Here is an 18,891-nt window from a genome sequence, read left to right on the forward strand (position 1 = left end):
TATTAGAATCTTCAGCATATTTTAAAGGCTCTGATGATAAAATGGAGAATCTCTAAAATTATAATGAACATGATGATTTAATAAACTGGTACTTACTTTTCTCATTGGAGGTGTTCCATTCTTAATTTTTAAAAGCAACTTCATTATTTTTCTCTCTTTTTGCTCTTCCGGACTAAGTGTTGATTCATCAACATCAACCTAACAGTAAAAAGTAAAAAGTTTAAAGGTTAGTGGAGATACTGTAACTTCTAAATAAAAAGTAATATTTTATTTCTGGTATTATCACTTACCAAAAGTTTATCAAAGTACTGAATATCATCAGGTTTTAAAAATGGAAGATTTCCAGATGGTTGGTCATTAACACTTTTCATAGTTCTGTCTTCAGTTTGCATGTGGAAACCTGTCATACCACCCAAAGGTGTTGGAGTTGCTGTCAGCTTTCGAGCTGGAGTTCGAATAGGAACATATCCAGCTGGAGGGGGAAGTACCTAATACAGTTAAAAGACAGTTTAGGATTTTCTTAACTTTACATAGTAAATAATAACAAAAATGAACAATATTTGCAGTTAAGATGCTTTTTGCTTAGAGGCAAGAATTAACAATCCCATTTTTCTATCTTATTTATAAGTTTAAAATACACAAGTATTACTATTTCTCATCAAATTTAAATTAAGTGTATTAGAAGTAGGGGGAAATGAGGATACACAAAGTGGGCTTACAAATTCTGATCACTTTCAAACATTAGTCTATATAAACATGTTGGTGAACCAATGTCATATAAATTGAAATAAGCTCAAAGTGCACATAATGTATAAAATATTATATTTTAGTAATAAATTAAAAATTCATGTAAATCTCTACAAAAACAAATCTTAATATTTAAGTCGTTCTACAAAAATGAGTGACTGCATAAAAACTACAACCAAAATATTCACCAAAGCCCTGTAAATACACAACATTTGACTAAACCCAAAAAATTCACTCAAGAGTCACAAAGGAGGGCTTCCCTGGTGGCGCAGTGGTTGGGAATCCGCCTGCCACTGCAGGGGACACGGGTTCGAGCCCTGGTCTGGGAAGATCCCACATGTCGCGGAGCATCTGGGCCCCTGCGCCACGGCTGCTGAGCCTGTGCTCTAGGGCTCGCGAGCCACAGCTGCTGAGCCCACGTGCTGCAGCTGCTGAAGCCTGTGTACCTGGGGCCCATGCTCCGCAACAGGAGAAGCCACCGCAGTGAGAGGCCCATGCGCTGCAACGAAGAGTGGCCCCTGCTCCCCGCAACTAGAGAAAGCCCACGCGCAGCAATGAAGACCCAATGCAGCCAAAAATAAATAAATTTTAAAAAGATGTAATGACTATCCTCTTAGGAAAAAAAAAGAAAAAAACTTGTATTAGAAAAAAAAAGATTCACAAAGGAGGATTTTCCCCCTCCTATTGATAAACCAATCAATGAATGCAATTGTAACAGACACTTAGCCAGTCAATAGTAGGCTGGAGAGTGACTATACCCACAGCATTACACGGAGGGTACAAGAAGTTATAAAGCAGTAAGTTCATGCATACTTGAAACAAATACTCTAATACAAACCTAATGAGGGGGTAGGGGGAAATACATACATAAAAACTGTTAAAAAAGCAATAGGCATTGGCAGAAAAGGCTCTGTAAAGGCCATCAAATGACTTAGGTTCCAGCCCTGGTTATAACATCAGCTACATGACCACTTTTAGACCAGCAAAAGGTCCTTGAGTAACAGGTACCTAGACGATTTTATAGTTCAAAATGAACTTCAAGTTGCTATGGTAAAGAGAGAACATAACATTCTTCGTGTCCACTGGCAACCCATGAACTAAATACACAAGATTTTGTGAGACACCAAGTAAAATAACCATGATCTAATGTTGGAAATGAAATATACCTGGAAACAGCTAAAGAATGAAACAGCAGTAGTAAATTTGAGCAAGGCCAATGCAAACTTGACCAGTTAGTATTTTCAAAGAATATTTAAATTAAAATCCAGGGAATTCCCTGGCAGTCTAGTGGTTAGGACTCGGAACTTTCACTGCCGGGGCCCAGGTTCGATCCCTGGTTGGTGAACTCAGATCCTGCAAGCCACACAGCATGGCCAAAAAAAAATCTCTATCCTAAAAACCACCACACTCATATTCACTGTTTTTACCTTATATCCTTCTGGGAACATAGCATCTAATTCTTCATCAGACAATGGGCGATTTCTCTCATCAATTTCTCTCTCCCACCGCCAAGCCTGAAGCTGTTCAGGAGTCATACTCATTATGTGACCTAGCAAAAAAGCAAATTTCTGTAACAATCTATGTAGTGCAAGACTTTTATCATTACACAGATCCTTGGGATATAAGATAGTTAAAATCCATTCTAACATTTAATTGTTTATATTATAAACTCAAACCAAGACTTCTTTTTACATCCTGTTATTCTTGCTAAAAATAGGCATTAATGGCACACAGAAAAACCACAAAGAAAAAATTCAAAATACTAACAAGGGGAAAAAATTATTTCCAATGATAAAGTTTCTACCTGGAGTAGGGGTAGCCATGTTCATGGCTGGCGTGCCAATTGGTGTCTTTCCAGGGGTCAGAACAGGAGTGCTTCCACCCATCTGACTAGCTGGTGTTTCATCCCAACGTGACTTTCTTTTACTGGCTCCAGGAGTTGGTGTTTCACCAATGGAATCTCCACCTCGATCTGTTCGAGGAGTCTCAGCCCATCCACTTCCATGTCCAGGAGTATCTTTAAAGAAAAGGAGTGAATAAGCCTAAAATTTTAACCACTGTCAAAAAATGACTATTTTCAGACAACTAATATACTTAAACTGATCAATTTCAGAAACAGGATATTCCTAAAATGGAGACACATTTAAGTTTTAATGTTTCATTTCATATTTATTCTCCTTGACTGTATCTTTTCCACGGATTACAAAAACAATAAATGATAACCATCGAGGAACAGGAAAACAGAGCAAAGGATTTTTTCAACTACCCACAACATACAACCCATAGACAGCCACTTTATGTATCTTGGGCCACTTTTCATTTCTCCATGGAGTGAGATTACTCTGCATGTACAATTCTATACTGCCTCTCTCATCCATTGTATTTTTTTCCGGGTTTTTTTGGGCTGCGCCATGCGGCCTGTGGGATCTTAGTTTTAGTTCCCCGACCAGGGATGGAACCCGGGCCCCTTCAGTGAAAGCACCGAGTCCTAACCACTGGACCACCAGGGAATTCCCTACATTTCATGTTAAGCACTCTGCCCAATCATTAAAAATTCTTTATAAAATTTTAATATAGCAAATGTAATGTTAAATCTTAACTTCCCAACGCTAACCTCATAAACAGTTAATGAAATACAGCTTTAGAGAGTTTACACAAAAAACAAGGTATTTAGGCAAATTTACACAGACAGAAAGTAAATGAGAGGTAACCAAAGGCTGGGAGAAGTAAGAATGGAGAGTTATTGCTTAATGGGTACAGTTTTTGTTTGGGATGATGACAAAGTTCTAGAAATGAATAAAGGTAATGGTTGCACAACACTGTGAATATACTTAATGCCACTGAATTGTACACTTATAATGGTTAAAATGATAAATTTTATGTTATATATATTATACTACAATAAAAAAGAGATTATGGCATACAAACTTTACTTTCTTCTAATGTTCTTCCTAAAATAAATCTTAAACCTCTTCAAGAAGGGAAAAGAATTAGGTATATCATCTGCTCAGTTCTTTACCTGTCCCAAAAGCATCTGTTTATTTATCTGTCTTCCTACGACCAGAGAGAACAGATTTTGGCCATAAACATACCACTCATCAAATCAGCATTTTACCCAAGCACACACCCAAACTCCACTAGAAGTACCTCTTTCTGTTTTGGGGGTCTCATCCCATCTGTTTTTACGAGCACTGGAAGTTGCACCTCCATGGCCTGGTGTCGCGTGGCCTGGTGTATCGCCCCGTCCAGGGGTAGCAGCGCCCGCAGGTGTGTGACTAGGTGTAGGATCCCATATTTTTGAGCCTGGGGTTGCTCCAGGAGTCTCACTTCCTTTTGCACGACCTGGTGTCTCATCCCATCTTAAGGAAGGGGTATGTCCAGGGGTCTTAACAGAGCAAAAAAAAATTTATTTCATACACCCACATAAAAATTAGAAAACCTGCTAAGCAAACAAAAAAAATTAAATGTTTTAGTTCATGATTAAGAGAATAGATTATCCTTCTGCTTAAAAGATACCTACTTTCTAGCAAATACGTTTATGACAAAAAATAACTTAAAGATTTAATTTGGAGCAATGAAAAAAGCCCTAATTTAAAAAACAATGTATTTTGGTTACGCCACTAATGGCTCCGTAACTTTGCGAAAACATTAAGGTTTCTCTGTCAAGATCTCAAGAATTTCACCTTTAATTATATCAGCACATCTCAAAACTGGGTCTTAGAGACAGAGACTCATGAGTTCCCACTAAGAATATTTTTGTTTTTGTTCAATTTTGTGTGTGTTTAATTAATTTAAGCATGTTTTGGATCACCTGGGTAATTATAACTAGATACTGTGACATTATTTCAAATCCCTGAGAAGAGGTTATATTTAGAATCACATCTATAATACTATTGCTCTGATGCTGGCAAGATTAGAAGTTGACTTAAATGATTGAAGGTTCCATGGTAGTTGAATAGAGACAAGTAGTGAGCAATGTAGGACATCAGACAGTACGAAAGCAAAAGAACCTGCAGAGTGCAGACAATATCATATCAAAAACAGCAGGTGAATTAGTGAAGCAAAACAAAATCTGTATTTAAATAATTCTGTAAGTTTTGTAGTATACTTTCACATATTTCTTTTAAAGTTGGATGTTCTATCCAACCCAAGAGTTCTATTTAGCTTTATGTTTGCAAATAAGACTCAGTATTTCTTCCTTTCAAAAGATTCTGTATAGGGCTTCCTTGGTGGCGCAGTGGTTGAGAGTCTGCCTGCCGATGCAGGGGACACGGGTTCATGCCCCAGTCCGGGAATATCCCACGTGCCGCAGAGCGGCTGGGCCCATGAGCCATGGCCGCTGAGCCTGCACGTCCAGAGCCTGTGCTCCGTGACGGGAGAGGCCACAACAGTGAGAGGCCCGCGTACCGCAAAAGAAAAAAAAAAAAAAGATTCTATATATTACTCAGGGTTGAGAAATTCTCAATTAGATGAGTAAAGAACATAAATTGTTCAAAAGTCTCATTTTCAGCCACTGCTCTTCCTGCTCAATCAGGTAGGAAAAGATGTTTCCTAGTATCCGCTGTAATTCCCACAATCATAATTAAGATGGAGTTGTGTTAAATGAGAAGTGTGAAAGAAAACATGGTCTGACTCTCTACAGCTTTTATGAGATAGACATCAACTCTTGGGTCTCCTTTTCAGTTAAACAGATACCAAAAGGACAAGTTTCTCTTTCTCTGTTTTTAAAATTTGCACTGAATGTCAGTTTTTAAAATTGCAGTGAATATCAACCACAGAATTTAAGTTAGTAATAACATATTATACAGAACCAAATCCTCTCATATATCAGCAAGCAAATGGAGACTCCTCAAGATCTAAAACTAAACTGTTTGGAAATTATGTGCTAGGTTTAGTGTATCTCAATTCTGGGTTTGGGAAAACAATGCCATGGCCTGACACATTTTTCCTTATTTGTAAATAAATCTGCAGTAGCCTATGCTAGAGTCAACAATGACTTAGACTAGGGTGGTGGGGTCATGAAAAGTGGGTAGATCCTGAATATATTTAAAGGTCGGGCCAACAAAATGCATTTGTGGATAGGATGCCAGGGAAGAGAATAAGAGGAGTATAGGATGACCCTGAAATGATTTCTAAGGGTTTGGTTTGAGCCAATAGACATGGGAGCAGGCTGGAGGGAGTGAGTACAGAAAATCAATTTTATTATAAATACTGATTCTGAAAAGCCTATCAAATACATATCAATATAAATGTGTCAGGTCTGAAGAACAGAGAAGTATGGATGGATTTGTAAATTTGGGAGCTGTCTTATAAATATAGTATGTAAAGATAGGAATGAGAACCTAGGGAGTTAGTTTAGATGCAAAAGAGACCTGAGGACTTAGCATTAGAGTACCCCAAATTTTAGGAAGCTGAGGAAGATCCAGCAAACAAGACTAAAAAGCAGCAGTCACTGAGGTGAGTATTACAAGAATCAAGAAAGACTGAAGCTCAGAGGCTAGGAAAGAAAAGGGTACCAAGGGACTTCCCAGTGGTTAAGACTGTGCTTCCAAAGCAGGGGGCGTGGGTTCAATCCCTGGTTGGGGAACTAAGATCCCACATGCCATGAGGCGCGGCCAATAAATAAATAAGTAAATAAATAAATAATTTTTTTTTTTTTTGGTTTAAGAGGGTATCAAAGAATGTCGAATGCTACTGATATGCTGCGTAATATGAGGGTTGAGACTTATCTTTGGATTTAGCAATGAGGAGGTTAAGTCATCTTGACAAAAGAGGATTTGGTGGAGCAGTGCAGGCAAAAGCACCAGAGCACAAGTATAGATACACAACTCATTCAAAGCATTTTGTGGTAAAAAGAGCAAGAAATGGGATGGTAGCTGGAAGGGGAAGTTATGGTCAAGAGAAGATTTCTTGTGGTATTTTGTTTTTTGTTTTTAAAGATGAAGATCAGTAAAATGTGTTTGCTCATGATAATAACCAAGAGTACAGAGAAAAAAACTGATGTTACATGAGAGTCCTTGAGTAATAAGAGATGGGAAATGGCACATAAGCAGATGGGTTAGCTTTAGATGGTCAACCTGTACCAATAGTTCACATTATAAGAGAAGGAAAAGCAAAGATGAGAACATATACAGGCATACCAGTAGATTTCACAGTGGGAATATGTATACTTTTTTCTTTTTAATTGTTCTTATTTGGGGTGAGAGGGAAAGAGAGAGCAAAGTCATAAACTAAAAAAGAAGCAGCTGGGCTTCCCTGGTGGCGTAGTGGTTGAGAGTCCGCCTGCCGATGCAGAGGACACGGGTTTGTGCCCTGGTCCAGGAGGATCCCACATGCCGCGGAGCGGCTGTGCCCGTGAGCCATGGCCGCTGAGCCTGCACGTCCGGAGCCTGTGCTCCACAATAGGAGAGGCCACAACTGTGAGAGGCCCGCGAACCACCACCCCCGCCCCCAAAAAAAGCAGCAGCTAAGGAGGTACTACAGGTTTCACAGAGAAAAGCATAAAAAAGTCATCTGAAGGGGAGGAGGACAGAGTTATTGCTTAATGATCACAGAGTTTCCTTGAAGTGATGAAAAAGTTTTGAAAATAAATCATAGTGGTACTTGACACACAGTGTCATCAATACCACCAAACTGTACACTTAAAAATGGTTAAAAATGGTAAATTTTATATACATTTTACCACCAAAAAAAAAGTTTCTAGGAAAATCAACTGATGAAGGAAACGCAGTAGCATTATGTATCTGACACCTGTAGTCAGAGACTTAAATAATCCATCTAAAAAATGAGGAAGACCACTGTTATACTCAACCTCCACATAACGTGACATACTTACATATCTATAATTAATATTCCAAAAGGAACATTCCTTTACCCCATGTTATGAACTAAACTATGTCTCCACCAAAAGTCATGTCGAAGCCCTTATCCTCACTGTAACTATACTTGGAGATTGGACCTTTAGTGAGGTAATGAGGCTAAATGAGGTCACAAGGTTGGACATGAATCTGATAGGACTGGTGTCCTTATAGGAAAAGAGACACCAGAGCTCCCTCGCTCTTTCCACATGTGCAAAGGCCTCTTGAGGACACAGCAAGAAGGCAGATGTGTGCAAGCCGGAGAGAGAGCGCTCACCAGACACTAACCCGGTTGGCACCTTGATCCAGAACTGTGAGAAAATGTCTTCTGTTTAAGCTACCCAGTCTGTGGTTATCTTGTTGTGTCAACAAAAGCAGACTAATATATTCCATGAGAAAAATAAATTTAAAATAGTAATAATAAAAAATAAAAAAAAGAAATTACCTCCGCTTGATCCCAACTTGATAGCTTTTTTGGAGTGGCACCAGGAGTCTGATCAGCTGTTTGATCCCAACGCCGTTTTCGTTTTGAGGGAGGCTGGGATGCTGCTGCTCCATTGACGACTTTTAGTTCTCCAGCTTTAGCTTTTTCTGCTAGCTGTTGCCTAATTTCTCTCTGAAAAATATTTGAATAAACAGTGAGCATCTTTAAAACATTTTCAATATATTCTTATATCATTAGCAGAGTCATTTCTATATAATGCCATTTTATTTTTCACTCATTCTCCTTTCTATGCTACTGGTGGACCCATTCCTTATTTTCCCTCTCTTTCCTGTATTTTCAAGTTTTATATACTGTCTTTCCGCACAGTATATAAAATGAGCAAATACAGAATTTATTACGTAGAGCGCACTGCTTTATATACACTTAATGAAGTAAAATCTTCAGTCAATGGTAGTGAACCAAAATGCTTCCAATGAAAAACAGTTTTACATAAAACTCATATAAATAGTAATTAAGACTATGTAATAAGTTAGAAAAGCAATAAAAGTGAAATTTTCAAAATTTTGTTATAACTATGAAATATTATATATAATATAGTCACAAAAAATACACATTTATTTAGCCTATGATTTTAAAGTAGGGTTCCATTACCGCATTTAATTCATCCAACAAACAAATCTATTATATATTTATAATAAAGTTATGAAAATTAACTATTAGAACAAAACACCGCAATCTCTGCAGGCCAGCAGGAATTCGTTAGAATTCTCCACCCATATTCAAACTAAATTTTATGGAAGAATTAGAGGCTTTTCAAAAAATGATTTTACTCTTTGACTTTTCCCTTACACACTGACTTCAGGCACACACCATCAATCCACCCCCAGATATATCCACTGTAAGATATATATGCATATACATGTGGCCAAGGGGCCAGGCCCTAGAAAAGGATAGTATAGAAATATGAAAAGCTTAATTTGGGAGGTGTTAGAATTTTGAATAAGGTTCTTTCTCAACTTAATTTTTATTAATAATGTTAAAATATTACTTGTGCAGCAAATAAAAAGGAAACATGAAAGTCTCTTAATCTCAACTTTCTTTACATTCTTTCAACACCATTAAAATAAAAAGCAGGTTCACAGACCTCTTCTTTAGTTAAATGTTGTTCTCGCATTACATCCATGTAAGTCCTAGCATTCATTTTAGGATCAGGGGTCTTCCCTCCTGCAGAAAAGAACAGCAACAGGACAAGAGTACAATAAATAAAAGATAATTAGGTTCAACTGATTTATCTTCCCTGCTCTAATATTACATTATTCCATAATCATTTAATTTATTTTTTGATGGAAAACTTTAATAATTACACATCTTACTTTTTATTGAGTTTGCTGATCAATTTAACCTGTTTGAACACAAACATATCTACAGCAGTTTAAAACAAATATTTTAATGCATATAAAAACAAAATGACAGCACAGTTTAGAGTCTTCAGAAGTGATGGGTTCCTGGGTTGCTAATCCGGAATACGTACACTTTCGTGCCTTTGTCTCCATCAGCAGTTCTGACTTCAAGCAGCAGAATAGAAGCCTAGAAAATTATCTCTTTACCATTAGTAACACTTTGGAAAGATATTTATATTCAAAACATTACCTGTTGCAAGCTGTTAAAATCCTGACTACAAGTAACTATGACTAGATAAGTTCTTCATACAATGTTCTAAAACAGTTATAGTTTAGAAAATCTGATTTTTAAAAATATACCTCTAATCTTATTCTGATGTCATGTTACTAAAAAGGGCTTCATGATTTTTACTTTTTGTTGACCCAGAAACATATTTTTATTTTCTCAGAAAGTATAAATAACAACTGGAAACATATTACTTGAAATATATTACTTCTACCAGTTATTATGATGCATACAGAAAAAAAGTGGTGTACAAAGAGATGTGTTAGTCTCTTGGTTAAAGTTTCAGTATTTGCTTTTCAAACTTCAAAATATCTTAAAGAAGCCCAAACAATATATAACAAGATTCACAGAGGCACACTACGTTTTAGAAATGTGATAATTAGCTATACAAGTAGTATAGCATCACAATTTAGGAAAAACTAATAAAGGTCTAAGACATTTCCTATGCTGAAGATCATGCCCAATTGGTAGTGTCATTCTTTCTGACACTATCTCTGATAAGACTTCCTTTGGAATACTTTTTCACCATAATCTAGAGAGGATGTGTTGAACTGCACCCTTAAGAATGCAGACAGGACTGGCATATAGCAGTACTGCTGTAGGAAAGAAATTAAGGACAGTTAGTATGGGCCTGTGAATTCTGACATACATGTTTAAATCAATTACAATTATGCAAGTAAAAAAAAGAATATCCCTACTAATTCATGCAGGCTGAAAGTCTAATTTGTAAACCTGCAGCAGAATCTAATTTTAAGAAACAGGCACCTAACTTTGATCTTGAAACTCACTCACCTGAGGAAAGCTTCCATCAGGCTCACTATGCCCCTTGTGCTGACCTGCACACTAAAATTAGCAAAACAGACTCCAACTATTAAAAATATCAAAGTCTTTGTATACATACTTTTGTTTTAACTTTAAGTATGCTTAGAGCAAAGTAGGTGCATTTACTAAACTATATTTAGAGCAATATGAGGGGAGCTCTAATGTGGAAACAGTTTCTCAAAAGTAACAATCCTAAAAATCTAAGACTTGGAATGAAAACTTTCAATAATTTGAAAGTATTTTGAGCAGAAAAACACATTTGTTCAAAGTAAAGAAAGCGTACCCAAAACAAAAGTAAAAGAAAAACCTTTAACCCTTTGCGTTTCTATGGCATTGGCTCATTAGTTTCTTGTCCTTCTACCTGGAAAGAAAACTGGCATTATAAAGATGAAGAATATGGCATCTGTGACTTCAACCAAATCTATACAAATCTATAAGGGGGATTTTTAAAAAGAAAAGCAAATTCATAAGCATGCCAAAAAAAATCAAAGGGCTAAAGACAACTTAACACAAATAAATTTCTGAATACTTATAGAAAAGTGGGAAAGAATTACCATCTGCAAAAGGATCAAGACGCTCTGGGGAAATTATCATGGTCCGCCTGTGCTTTTTGTATTCATCTTCCCGATCTGCAATCTTCGGAGGTCGGTGCTCAGCAAATGGATCATACTGAAAAGAGGTATGTCTCACTTAACACTCACTTATTAAATAACCAAAGAGAATGTCACACACAAAAATCAGAACATTATAAAACATGTAAAAATGTTTAATAAATACCTAATATTATGTATCATTTTTCAGATAAATGCTAATGTGAAAAAATAAGGCATATGGAAATGAGACAATTTCCATAGTTCAATCCTTCATGAAATGATCACCTTTTTGAAATAAACTACTATTTCTAATTCTCCCAAATCAACTCTCCTCAGACACTGTAATAACTTGATTCCTAAAATATGTGACTTTCCATTGGAATTAAGACGTTCAGTTTTCTTTAGCTGAATAAACTTTGGTTTTGACTTAAAAAAAAAAAAAAAATCACCTGTTCTGTTGACTGTGGTATATCATTAAGCAATGCCACAGGGGCATGATATCCTGGCTTCTTCTGACCAAGCAAACTTGTAGATGATGAGTAGTCATCGTCATCCTGCAACGAATGCCCCCAGAAAGCCACAAACAAAAACGTCAGAACTTAAAAACTAGAAAGAACACACAAAGATTCAATATGAAATCAAAAGACAACGTGATGAAACTTGTTAACACTTAGGTTTTTTTTTCAACTCAAAAAGTTAATAAAGAAATTTAGTTCTCTATATTCTTTTAAAAATACTAAACAAGGAATCCTTTCTGTAAATAAAGTAGGTATGGACTAGAAAAACCTGAGCATTTCATCTTCTCACAGAGCGCATGATGAAATTTGTTTTCAAATTTGGAAAATACAAACAGCTTATTTAGAACTCTCCAGTTTCCTTGTCTTTTTAACTTTTTTAAAAAACATGATTTAACCACAGAAACAAGTAAAATGTAATTAATTGTAAATGTATTTATTTCCCTAATAGTACGTTTAAACAGAACAATGTTATATTATTATTTTACTAAGGTAAGAAGTGCAACAATGGATAGATCTCAAGATCTTAACAGCTCATTAATTTTATTCAAAAATGAAATGACAACTTCCCGCTCAGCGTCTGGAACACAGAGCCATCACTGCCTCTTACCATTAAGGTACGATAATGCAAATATAAGACTGATCAGCTTCTAGAAATTTTGCCTTTGGAACTTTAAAATTTTTCTTAAAAAAAAAGTTCTAACCATAAAATTAAATATGGCTTGAATTTCATAAAAATAACAAGTTTCATAATCTATGTACATAGATTACTGAACCACACGAAAATGATCAGCTATTTCACCAAATTTGGATGTTTGAAAATGGTGTGACAAAGTATAAGCTATGTGGACTATATGAAAACACTTTAAGAGATGTATTTCAAAATGAGAGGCAGTCCCCCTTCAGAGTAACTAAATTAGGCATGAAAAGCCCATTAATATGAGTAACAAGAAAGCATCCACTCATGTTAAGATGCCAAGGGGGGAAAAAACAGCACCAAGTTTTTTGGAAACAAGTCAGAAATCAAAAGTCACAAGCACAGACGGCTGTTTAAAATGAAGTCACTTCTCACTGGGCTACTCTAGATAGAGCTCAGTAGGTAACAATAAGGATTTACTTTACAATGGTTAATGATTTCCAGGTGCTTTGCTGGATAAACAAACTAGTTTTAACATAAAGATTCAGAACTGAGCACTTCCAGAAGTTTCTTAGAAGAGAAGGACGCTTTCAACAGTTTTATCCTCCCAAAGGAAGATCTCCCAATCTCCAAGATGTCTCCCCAGATTAAACCAGATGACTCAAAACAGAAGATTCCTTTATATTTCTTGCTCTCCTTCAAAATAATGCTTGGACTGTTTATATACTTTGTAACTTACATCTTCAAGTTCAGTTGCAGCAATAGATGTCACGTATCCAGCAAACCTGCTGTCACTTCCACCATAAATTTCCTGGTCATAATAACCTGTAGAATCAAGGCCCACTCCTTGAGCTTCATCAAGAGCTGCCTTCTTTCCTTGAATTTCTCGAATCTGTGCTTCAATATCTATAACAAAATTAATAAAATCTTCTTAATCTCATTTTCCAAAGAGCACTCAACACAATGCATTTTTCTACTGAGTATTATCAAAAACTCTTCTAAATACAGAAACTTCAAAATAATCATTCCATAAGGGGTTAGAGTAACTATACAAAGTATTGATTTTTAATAAATTTAATACACCTCCACCCAACAGACAATACTTATGCACACAGAGGAGGTGCTTACTACTTCACCAACTACAAGTTACTCTCACCTTAAGAATGGGTTACCAAAGTTCATTATACTACTGCTGAATTCTAAGCTTTTTCTGCTTGAAAAATTAATACTGTTAATGTTGATTAAGGGACCAAGTACAACACTCAAGATTATTTAAACTCAACACTACCAGAAAGGTAAAAACAGTACTGTGGAGAGTGGTTCGCAAACCTAAATGGGCAACAAATCATCTACACGTTCTGATTTTGTTAGAATGCAGCAGGCCTATATCATATCAGACCCAAGTTTCTGCATTCCTAACAAGCTCCTAGGTGATGTCCTAAACATTTTCAACAGCAAAACAATAAAGGATAAAATCTAAATTCTTAAACACGTAATACAGAGCCCTACACAGTTTGGCTGCAACCACCATCACATTAGATTTATGATTAAGAGTCTGAGCTTTAGACTTAAAATGTATGTCTTCAAAAGCTCTTTCTCTGCTAATTAATATGTTATTTAACCTATGTATCTCAGTTTCCTACAACATAAAGTTTTCTTTTAAGGACTGAAGGACATAATGAACATGAAACACTTAAGCATTCAATGAATGAATTAACTCTTGCCATGTCTCACTCCCCAAACACCATGTCTAGCCATAGGTCTGACATTCAGAAGATGCACATGGTTGACTTCCCTGGTGGCGCAGTGGTTAAGAATCTGCCTGCAATGCAGGGGACACGGGTTCGACCCCTGGTCTGGGAAGATCCCACATGCCGTGGAGCAACTAAGCCCATGAGCCACGACTGCTGAGCCTGAGCTCTGGAGCCCGGGAGCCACAACTACTGAGCCCATGTGCTGCAACTACTGAAGCCCACACGCCTAGAGCACATGTGCTGCAACGAGAAGCCACCCCAACGAGAAGCCTGCGCACTGCAACAAAGAATAAGCCCCGCTCGACGCAACTAGAGAAAGCCCATGCACAGCAATAAAGACCCAAAGCAGCCAAAAAAAAGATGCAAATGTGGTGAATGAAGTATCAACTCTTTTCAACTGCTTTTTTAATTTTTCAAGACTGAAAAAAATTAAAGCAGTACAATGAACACCCACACTCTTCACTTACATTCATCAACTGTTTATGTATATAAGACATAAAACAAATACGTGTGTGTACATGCAACTTTTCTAAACCATTTAAAACCCCTAATATTTCAGCATGTATTTCCAGATCTAGAACATTCTCCTACATAAGCACAACAGTATTAACATGCTCAAGAAATTAAACCTAGATATGACATCATCTAAAATACAATCCAGTTTCATATCTCCCCAATGGTCCTACTAACATCCTTCATAGATGGTCCCTTCTTTGATCCATGGTCCTATCAAGAACCACACATTGCATTTAGTTGTCATGTCTCTTCAGTCTCCTTTGAATACTGACTAGTCTTCCAACCTTTTTTTAAGTCTTTCCAGACAACAGATAACTTTAAATTACAAACTAACGTTTCATTTTAATAATATGAGTAACATATACATGTGTAAAGAGAAAGAGTTTCTACTGCCAGTGATCTGTGGCCTAACAAATAGATGTTTCAATTTGTGCTAGCTTGTGCTAGCTCATTACCTTCAACTGAATTAAGTCATTTAAAAAGCTTTTAAAAGCTCATTTACTAGTTTGCAAGGACCAAAAGGAAAAAATTCAAGTGGCACAAATGGCAAACCCCCTCCCCCAGCTAAGGGAGAAAACCTTCTCTAGTTCCTCAAGATGGGGTGTGGTTTAAAGTAGAAAATGTAATAACATTATCTAGTCTGAGGCACAGCTTGTGGGAGCAAGTCTCAGAAATTCAATATAATGCAATAGGGTTAACACTGAAATTAGCAGTCCCAGTTTGTAAACACATCTCAAAATTTTTATACTGTGTCACAGCACCACCAGCACCACGCATTTTTCCTGCATTTCTCCCCAAAACTGTTACAGCAGCACAGGCAGCCAGGGGCCTCCACCACGATTAATCACAAACAGAAATATCCTCACTTGAGCTGGCTGATTCATTTTACTATTCTCTCTACTGTTGCTTCTGTTTTAAGTATTTATACATATACATATATATATATATATATATATGTAAGTTCTAACCCATATTTGCTCCCTTCCCTCACCCCCTAGAACACTTTTTCCCCTGGTATAATACAAGGAAACCTCTCAGGGATTAGCAGATTGGCTAAAGGGTGAGTGGAGATCTACCCTTCTTTTTTTCCTTTTTTGAGCATTTCCATTTCAGCAATGTTTGAAGCTTTTTTTTTTTTTTCCAACCACTAGGTACATGTATCACTTTTAAGTAAATAGGTTCTTTTAAAGAACCACAAATGCTACCGCCATCAGGATCCAGGCAAGAAACATAAACGGGTCAATCAGGCCAGCCAAATAGTATGCCATCTCCCCTCTACAGCATCAGCGTGGTCTACTGACCACTTACATCGAAATCACCTGGGGCACCTGTTACAAGGACAGACTCCTAAGCCTCAGACACACTAAATCAGAACCTCCAATGTATGAGCCCAGGCTTCCACATTATTAATAAACGCCCCAGGAAACTCATACCTAGCCCGTCATCCCTCCATTTCCAGCCCCAGCCCACTCTCACCAGAATCACCAATTTTATACTTTCTTCTAGGTCACATACAACTAAAAAAACCAGGAAGGGGAACTGTTTCACAAAAATTGCATCACACCACACCTATCATTGTGCAGTGTGCTGCCCCACCAACACATCAGTTTTATTTTCCTTCTAAAGAACTTTTCCATTATAAGTTTTCAATAGCTATTATCCTTTTTTGGATAATATATTTATTCAGAACTACTTTCATCTACTGAATTTTACCTACTGATTTTATGTCCTTACTGATTAGGAACAGTTTTCTTACAAAGGTACACAAATATTGAATTAGCATTTGTATAAAGCCTGTATGAACTGTGACTGGATACTTATTGAATCAAATGGGGCTAGGCAGCTGTTCATGGTTAAATTCTGAGGGCAAGGTTCATTACTAAATTTCAACAGGTTATGTATATAGTTCAACCAGTTACTATTTCTGTATCTTTGTCTGTATGGATTAAAGTCCAAAAAGCTAGTGGATTTTGTTTTGCATTGTAAACTGCAGCACATTTACAAAAACCGTGTTATCCACAAAATTACAATAGATTCCACAAAACTCAGCAGTTATACAAGTGACAGAATTAAAAACTAGAAAACCCTGTAATTATTTCTTAATAAAACTTGTGCCAAAATACCAAACATAATACAATCACATATTTATGAACAAACAAATGTATCAATATGTTCATAAATAAGGTAACTTTGTTTTGTTTCCAAAATAAATAAAATTTGTGGAATACAGCAAAATATTAAGAATTGGTAAAGCTGGGCAATGCGTTACACTATGTTCATAACACTTTTTCCTACACTTCCCTGTATTATATTTCATAATAAAAACGTAACTTTCAATCTGTAGAAGTCATTAAAAGTAATTTTTCTGGGCTTCCTTGGTGGCGCAGTGGTTGAGAGTCCGCCTGCCGATGCAGGGGACATGGGTTCGTGCCCCGGTCCGGGAGGGTCTCACATGCCGCGGAGCGGCTGGACCCATGAGCCATGGCCGCTGAGCCTGTGCGTCCGGAGCCTGTGCTCCGCGGCGGGAGGGGCCCCAGCAGTGAGAGGCCCGCGTGCCGCAAAAAAAAAAAAAAGTAAAATTTCTAACTTTTCTCCCAGCAAGGGTTTATAAAAAACTGGGAAAGAGAAAAAAGTTGTCTTTAACTCCTTACTTTCAAAGCTAACACTAAATTACAGCTACCGATATGCAGGTATTCCTGTACTTTCTTAAAATACGAACTAAAAATAATCAAATAGATAATTTCTGATAGCAAACGATGAACGCATAAGACTTGATACCAAGTATGAAAAAAAAATGAGGTGGAATATATTCAAAAGAATAACCAGAGGTCTAAGATATTAAATAAAAAACTTGGACTTCCCTGGTGGCACAGTGGTTAAGAATCCCCCTGCCAGTGCAAGGGACACGGGTTCGAGCCCTGGTCCGGGAAGATCCCACATGCCACGGAGCAACTAAGCCCGTGCGCCACAACTACTGAGCCTGCGCTCTAAAGCCTGCAAGCCACAACTACTGAGCCCAAGTGCCACAACTACTGAAGCTCGAGTGCCTAGAGCCCGTGCTCCACAACAAAGAGAAGCCACCACAACGAAGAGCAGCCCCCACTCGCTGCAACTAGAGAAAGCCCGCACAAAGCAAGAAGATCCAACACAAAGGAAAAAAAAATTTTTTTAATAAAAGACTTGAGGAGGCAAACAAAGAAGGAAATGTTTATGCTAATCTGTCCCCACCTAATCCCTTTCCAATTTAGCATCTCTGTAATTCAAGACATTCAGATGTGAAAATAAAAAAAATGAACACTGTCTGCTAGACACCATAGACTAGGACCGCCTAGTGGCCACACATATGATTGCCAAGAGCTGGCACTCTAATCCACCCAAACCCATAAATATTCCAGCCTTCATGCTGTGCACATCAAGTTTGCGCTTTTTTATTACCAAGTAGCATTCCATTGTACTACAGCGTGTTTACCCATTCTCTATGGGGCATTCAAGTTGTTTGAGTTTGTAGAGGCTGCTGTAAACATCAGTGTACAGGTTTTTGTGTGAACACAGGTTTTAATACCACTTGGGTAAATACCTATGAGCAGGATGGCCGGGTCTTATAACAAGTATTTGTTTCATTTTATCACAAACTCTTGGTTTACTTAAGCAAGTTTAAGGACAGAGGAGAACTGAATTATTCTGTACAACAGAAGAATTTTGAGAAATAAAATGGAGAAGAGGAATTAAGAGAACAAGTAAAATGAAGAAAAGCTGGGGTAAGTAAAATTATAAAATTCCACAGTTTTATGGTGTTAAAGAAAGGGTAACAGAAGGTAGAAACATCTAATATGGATTTCTAAGTTATCTGATTATCTGAATGAAAGCCTCACTTCTGTTCTCCACCCAACCCTACCCCCATCTTCAGTAAAGTCTACTGAGGGGGAAGGAGGCTTCTATAGTAGGACTCTTGGTTACTAATGCTGAACACTTAAAAAGAAAGCAGGGATTCCTTATCTTGACAGCAGATTTGGAATCCTAAAATTAAAATTATGCATAGTCCTTCAAATACCCAGAGTTGGAAGTGGTTAAAAAAAAAAAAGAAATCAAAGTACTAGTTAAGTATTAGACTTTTATTTACCAAAGAGCCTGAAAGAGCCTCACTAAAGGAGGATCCTTGAGGGTAAACAGTCAAGGGGTTTTGACCGGGGTCAAAACGGGGTTTTTCTTAAGTTGGTATTTGTATTTTAAGGCATGTCTATCACTGGGAGTCCAAAAAAAAAAAAAATGACACACACACAAAAAACTATTTCAGGTAGTAGTTAAGTTTATTAGAAAAT

At 37.1% G+C, this 18,891-nt stretch overlaps 1 protein-coding gene across 7 annotated transcripts in view; it reads right to left on the reverse strand.

Annotated features, from left to right (window-relative positions):
* The window catches only part of SF3B1 (splicing factor 3b subunit 1), a 62,310-nt gene that overhangs the window by 12,095 nt on the left and 31,324 nt on the right, over window positions 1–18,891 (reverse strand). For 3 of the 7 annotated variants that reach the window (XR_013828781.1, XM_079924638.1, XM_079924640.1), the window contains exons 3-12: window positions 13,042–13,208; window positions 11,600–11,704; window positions 11,112–11,226; window positions 9,194–9,273; window positions 8,050–8,220; window positions 3,895–4,132; window positions 2,552–2,764; window positions 2,175–2,296; window positions 291–488; window positions 97–198 (exon numbers count right to left, since the gene is read on the reverse strand). Coding sequence is in view for 5 of the 7 variants with exons in the window: in XM_079924638.1 (XP_079780764.1) it covers window positions 97–198; window positions 291–488; window positions 2,175–2,296; window positions 2,552–2,764; window positions 3,895–4,132; window positions 8,050–8,220; window positions 9,194–9,273; window positions 11,112–11,226; window positions 11,600–11,704; window positions 13,042–13,208 (1,511 nt within the window). In the remaining 2 variants the exon portion in view is untranslated. The other 4 variants (XM_079924639.1, XR_013828782.1, XM_079924642.1 and 1 more) reach the window with 4 other exon arrangements.

Source organism: Stenella coeruleoalba (genome assembly GCF_951394435.1).
Source record: "Stenella coeruleoalba genome assembly, chromosome: 6".
NCBI classification, from domain to species: domain Eukaryota; kingdom Metazoa; phylum Chordata; class Mammalia; order Artiodactyla; family Delphinidae; genus Stenella; species Stenella coeruleoalba.